The sequence below is a fragment of the Elephantulus edwardii genome, unplaced genomic scaffold, assembly GCF_000299155.1.
Source record: "Elephantulus edwardii isolate Elephantulus edwardi_28Jun2011 unplaced genomic scaffold, EleEdw1.0 scaffold00068, whole genome shotgun sequence".
Classification (NCBI taxonomy): Eukaryota; Metazoa; Chordata; class Mammalia; order Macroscelidea; family Macroscelididae; genus Elephantulus; species Elephantulus edwardii.
Window position 1 is genome coordinate 928,526 of NW_006399818.1, and position 6,926 is coordinate 935,451.

Consider the following 6,926-nt stretch of genomic DNA (forward strand, 5'->3'; position numbering starts at 1 on the left):
GCGGAGTTTAGGGCTGTTGTACATAGGGTCGCTGTGAGTCGCAGGCGACTTGACGGCACATAACAACAACAACAACCTTTTTCTTCATCAAAATTTTATCCATGTATTAACTTATGTGCATTATTATATACTCAGCCGTATTATATGTACCCAAAATATTTACAGAAATGTTTATAGAAGCTTTGCTCAGAATCACTGAGAACTGGAAGCAATCCATGTGTACTTCAACTGGTAAATAGATACATTTTAGAATATCTATTCATACAATGGAATACTATTCAGCAATACAAAAGAATAAGCTACTGATACATGAAACCACTTGTGTGAATCACTAATTCATTTTGCAAAGTAAGAGAAGCTAGACTTAATCTACTACATATTATTACTCTTTAATAACATTCTTAAGTGGTACAGTATATATATATGATTAAGAAATAGATCAGTGGTTGTAGATGGCTAGGCATAAAGAAGGACCCTCAGTGAGATGGATTGACAGTGACTCAGCAGTGGGCTTAAGCACAACATGATTATAAGGATAGCACAGGACTGGAAAGAGTTAGATTTCTTTTGTGTTTAGGGTGATGATTTTATAATAATATTAGCCTAAACATCAATTGTATGTGTGATGTCCAATGTTTGTTGTTGAAAATGGCGGTGGGAGGGGTGTGGGGGCATTGCCTACCAAAGAAGGAATTTTTCTTTTGCTTTTCAAAGAGAGGAACAAATCAGAGGGGCAGGGTGGGGGGGGGGCCTGGGCAGGGAGAAAAGTGCAACAATGAATGAATGGAAATCCAAAATCTAAATGTTCATTAAAATTAATAAAATAAAACTTAAAGAAAAAGAAAGAAAATGGCTTTCCTACCATTGACTTGGACTTTGCCTTATGGATGAGTGAGAATATGTGAATAGGGTGTGTGAGCTAGTGGCTAGTCTTGCCATTAAATTGAACATATTCAGCAGCAGATTGGGCTGTGTCAACACCAGCAAAGAAGTCTAGAATGCAGAGCACACTTCCTTCGAGGCCAAAGATTCCTGTACTCGACCAGGGCCTTCAGGAGCAGCCGCAGCAGAGAACTAGAGACTTGGCATGGGACAGAGCTGGCTTGGGACTGCTACCCACAGAACCAGAGCTAAGAGGGTTTTTTTGCCAAGCTTGTTGAAGGAATAGGGGAACAGCCATAATTAACAGGACTAAGAGCTATGAAACACTGGACTACCATGAGGTATGAGGCTTGTGAGGTGCCTGTGAGCACATTTTGGAAGCTGACCTGACTGCTTATACCCTATTGCCAACCTGAAACATATCCTTTGGCTTCCCTAATAATTCTCATAATCATTAATATGGTTCCATGTGCTCTGTGAACTACTGCAGTGGAGTTTGGACACAATAGAGCAGCAGTATTGCTGTTGGAATTAGCAGAAAGAAGTGCAGGAACATGGGGGCCATATCTAACCTCATGGGCATTGGTTTTTGTGCTGTGGATGATTGGTGGGGGGAGGATAGTTTCCTCTTGTGGCATTAGTAGAAATCAGAGATGGCTATGCCCATGTGAACCTTGTTCCTTTTATAGTATACCAGTTGTTGTCAACTTGATGACACCTAACAATAGTAACAAGAAGTTTTCATCCACTGGTAGTTTTTTCTTGAATGAGATACTGAATAGTTGTCAAATGGCAATTTTCTGATTCTGTTTTACATTTTATATATAATATTGGGGCTTTGGTGTCTTAGTTTGAATTCACTAGTTAGACTAAGAGAAGTAGCTGGGCAGTCTCCTCCTATAAGAGTTACAGCCCTGAAAACCCACTGTAGGGTCAACTATGAGTCTTCTAGCTCAACAGCAATGTATTTGACTTTTTCTTTTAATACTTATTAGTAGGGAAAAAGGAGTCCTAGTGGCAAGAATCTGCACTGGTATCTCGAAGGCATGCAGTTCAAATCCACCAGCTGCTCCACAGGAGAAAGATGGGCAATCTCCTGTGTGATTAACTGCCTCTGAAAATTCACTAGAGGTCAGCAGTGGTTTCTGACTTGACACTACACAACAACAACAGCAACAATAGGGAAATGCTATTCCCTCTCATAGTTATTTAGTTGTATCATTTATAGATTTTTAGAGTTAATTCATTATTCAATAATTTCTACTTTCTGAGTATAGATTTATATAGTTTATTCATTATTCAATAATTTCCACATTCTGTTGGATCATGTATTTTGAGAAAGAGGCAAATACGGGTCTCTTCCAGTCAGTTGGCCAGGTAACTGTCATCCAAATTTCCCAGCACAGTCTAATCAGCACATCTAAGGCTGCATCTGTTTGTTTAAACAGTTTATATTCTATCAGTTCCAGGGCCTTATGTTTTTTTGCTAATACCTTCAGTGTCTCTTGGATGTCTTCCTTCATCACCATTGGTTCTTGATTAATTAGTTCCATGTCCACCAATTCAGTTTTGGCACAGTGACTCAAATTCAGACTGGGTTTTAAAAAGGCAGTAGCACAAAGGATATCATTGCTGGTCATATGGATCTTGACTAAAAGCAGAGAATACCAGAAGGGTATCTATTTGTGTTTTATTGGCTATGCAAAGGCATTTGACTGTATGGATCATAACAAATTATGGATAACATTGAAAAGGATGGGAATCCCAGAATACGTAATTGTGCTAATGCGAAGCCTGTGCCTAGACCAAGAAGCTGTTGTCCAAATAGAGCAAGGGAACACTATATAGTTTAAAATTAAGTAAGTGTATTGAGACTGTATCCATTGTCTATACCATTAAATCTGTTTACTGACTAAATAATTGGAGAAGCTGCACTCTATGAAGAGAAATGTGGCATCAGGATTGGAGGTGGACCGATCAACATCATAACAGATGAGGAGAACTTAAATCACTTGCTGCAGAAGATCAAAGACAACAGCCTTCAATATGGTTGCATCTCAACATCAAGAAGACAAAAGTCCTTGCCACAGGGACAGTAAGCGACATCATTATAGAGAGGAGATAGAAATTGAAAAATACTTCATCTTACTTGGATCCACAGTCAACCTTGGTACCATCAGTCAGGGGATCAAGAAGTATATTGAACTGGGGAAATCTGCTATCAGGGACCTCTCCAAAGTGTTGAAGAGCAAAAAATGTCATTTTAGAGACTTAGGAGCACCTGATCTAAGCTGTGGTCTGTCTTTTAACTCACTTGCTATGTGTCTGAATGTTAGACAGTGAGTAAAGATGACAGAAAAAGCATTATTGATGCCTTAAAGTTGTGCTATTGGAGAAGAGTACTGAATGCCCCATGTACTGCCGAAAGAACAGGTATGTCTTGGAGAAGTCACCACCGGTGTGCTCTTTAGAAGCAAGGATAGTGAAACTTCATCTCCCATTCTTTGAGCATGTTGGTCAAGGAGGAACCAGTCCTCAGAAAAGGACATCATTTTAAATAATTTTTACTAATTCCTTTTTTCTGCAATTATTTTATTCTTCATATAGACAGTTTCTGTGCTGTGATTAATTTTTTGTTTTCTCTTGAAAAAATATTTACATGACAGGAGAGATTATGGGAAACATTTTAAATCTGGGGCTGTTGGTTAGATGTAATGGCATCAGAAATCACTACAGTTGGGCTCTGTTGAATTGAGTTTTGTGAAAGGAGAGCATAAATATTTCACAGATAGGTGCTGTCCAGAAAAAAATTACTTAATTTTCAACAATATGTTGCCATTTTCTTATCATGTTTGGGAAGAATTTATAATTCAGTAGTTTATTTTTTTTTAAATTATGTTCTTTTTCTCGTTGATGGCTTATGACATCCAAGCACCTGAATGAACACCAGCAGACTCATTCATACACATTAATATTTTAAAATTTTATTTGCACATGTGCATTGATTCACTTTGTTTTAAAATGTGTGTTCCTAGAAATCTGCAAAATTAAAGTACATATTTAATGAAAAAAAGGAGGAGGGAGGGAGGAAGGAAGGGAGAAAGGGAAGGAGATCATGCTTGGAAGGTGGAGGATCAGTGGAGGGGAAGACACTCAGCAAGATGAACTGACACGTGACTGTCTGTGGGCTCAACTCTAGGAGAGATGATGAGGACGGGTCAGTATAAATCAGGGTTCAGATCTGTTGTTCATAAGGTCAGTATGAGTCATAGTTGACACCTAACAACATTGTGTTCATTGGGTCACATTCATTAGTATTTCTTTGCTGCTCAAATTGTTTGAAATCTATGCCCCATTCACACTGATTTGTGTCATCATCATTCTTTTAGTATTTAAAATGCATTATGTCACCGTTCACTGGACTTCACTAAATTTGGTCTCATTTCAGCTATTTCATGTCTTAATACCATTTTTATTGTATTGTGATTTGAGTGAAAATTGATAAAGAAAATTGGACTTTCTTACACAGTTTCATAACAATATTTTTCCTTTTATCTAATTTCTAGTTTTTATTCATTTTCTGTATTCAATTATATATCTAATAGTATACTGTTTTTATTATATTTTTTGTTTCTATCATACATTTACTAGCTTTTGTGTGAATCCTACTGCATTTTTTTTCAGAATTAATCCTTACTATTCTTCCTTTTTCATTTTTTTACAAGGACCTTTAGAATTTACTCATCACTTTTCCTCCTCCTTTACACAATTACCTTTCCTAAAGGTTCTGAAGGTCTTTTTGCAAGATCACTTTTAAAATTTATAGGTTGTCATTTTTTAGAATGTTAAGACTTCTAAGATTATTGTGTACCATTCCATTTGTTTTGGTTGTTTATGTGCCCTCTGGGAGCTTTAAAACAGTCTTCACACACATCTTGTATATTCCTTACTAAATTTATTCATCATTATTTTCTCTTTGTTACTATTGTGAATGAAATTTTTTTACATTATAATTTAGGCTCTCAGTTCTAGAGTTTAACTTCAGGTGAAAAATATATCAATCTACTAATGTTACAATTACTTTAGCACCTTTTGTTTCTTTTTGAAAATAAAAGGAGATTTGCAGAGTAATACCAATGTTTTTATTAAACCTATTTCTGAGTGACCTATTTTTAATTGTATCCCCACTCCCTCTACCCCTCTCCTTTTTTAAAGGCAAGCCTGAAATAGCTTGTGAAAACCCACACTGTTCTGCAATACCTTTGCTACAACCTACTCTACACATTGCAGACAAAGACCCAATTCCTGAAGAGCAGGTAAGAGTGAAATTATTTTTTTACCTAAAGAAGGATTTTGTACAGAAAACTTACCTACTTCTGAGTAACCTGGATAATATTTTCATAAACAGACTTGTCAAATTTATTTTCCCAACAGGCTCACAAATTACAGCATAGTAAGTCTATAAATCAAACCATTAATTTTTAGTGCCTTGAATTTGAATCCGCTGAATCTAGCAGTATAACGTCTTGTAATTTGTATCAAATTATCCATTTTTCAAAGGCCCTTAAAAGTATATAAAAGTCAAAAATAAAAATCAGTACATTACAAAGGTTCTTTTTGGAATACTGTTAAATGTCACATCTTGATCTGAGTAGTGGTTACCAGAATGTATATGTATATAAAAATCTTGTACACTCAAGTTTTCTGTACTTTACTGTACTGTTATACCTAAATTCAAACATTATGATGATTTCATTGGATGTTGACAAAGATTTCTTTTACCCATACTGAGTAAAAATGTTAAGTCATATTGTCTCGTTAAGGCTCTTAATTGTAAATATAACCCAACCCTAGTTAGTATAACTGACAGATTTATGAAACTGTTAGGAAGTTTACAGAATACTCCAAAGGGCCCAAACCTAGGCTTGAATCAAATTGGGGTAAGCTGAAAAAATCAATACTCAAAACTATTGGTTAAGTGGAAGCATTAATTCCTAATTACTGAGCACATTTGTTACTGTTGCTCCATCAGTGATGAATAGTGAAAATCAGCTTTAGTGTACCTCTGGAACTTTTATTCACCTCTACTTTTACCAATATGAATCCTTCAAAGTACCTGTTTCTTTAATCACAATATTCTAAACCAGGTATAATGCTGGTGTTGTTGTTGTGTGTTATCAAGTGAGGACCAACGCATAGCCGACCCTCCAGAAGGTTTTCAGAGGCACTTAATCTAATGGAGGAGAGAGCCTGTCCTTCTCTCGCAAAGCAGCTGGTGTATTTGAACCACCTGCCTTTGGGATTACAGCATATTTTCCTACAACTAGGCCACCAGAGCTCCCGATCATGCAAGTAGGGAATCCTAACTCATTTACCTGAACCTTACCTGCAAAGGAAGTTGGTAAGTAAATATCCTGCCCTCTGCCCTTGAGATGTGGAGAAACATAAGATCAGGTATGCCTCAAAGCTACTAATATTAGTCATGCTTTCCAGAAAACCAGTAAGCGATGTAAATATTACAAGAAGGTTCACAATCCTGACTATATCATCAAACCACTAGCCCTTCTAATATTGATTGGTTTTGACATAGTTAATAACTTTAAACTTGACTAGGTCTTTAGTCAAGCGTCATCTTGGCTTTTTTGGCAAAGCTCCACCTCACATAATTTGGGTGTGTTGCTAGGAAGAAGCTGTTCTTTGGAGAAGGACATTATACTTAGAAAGATGAGGGAACAGCCGAGAAGAGGAAGGACCTCAACCAAGTGGATTAACAAACACAGTGACTGCGGCAATGGGTTCAACCGTGTCAGAGACTGTGAGGAGGGCACAGGCTAGGACAGGGTTCTGATCTGTTGTTATAGGGTCACTATGAGTCGTACTTGACACAGTGGCACCTAAGAACAACAAAAACATGTCTTTAGTATGGTGTCAAAGTGGGAAATTAACAATTGAACTTGTTAAACTTTCCTATCCATAACCCTTGTTAAGCATCTACTGTTTTTTTTTTGTTTGTTTTTTTTCTTCTTTTTTTCTATATTTTATTA

At 36.7% G+C, this 6,926-nt stretch overlaps 1 protein-coding gene across 1 annotated transcript in view; it reads left to right on the plus strand.

Moving 5' to 3' along the window:
* Positions 1-6,926, plus strand: part of VEZT (vezatin, adherens junctions transmembrane protein) — a 133,532-nt gene that overhangs the window by 120,291 nt on the left and 6,315 nt on the right. The window contains exon 10 of the mRNA XM_006888488.1: positions 5,098-5,198. Within this exon, the coding sequence (XP_006888550.1) occupies positions 5,098-5,198 (101 nt within the window). The remainder of the gene's footprint in view (positions 1-5,097; positions 5,199-6,926) is intronic.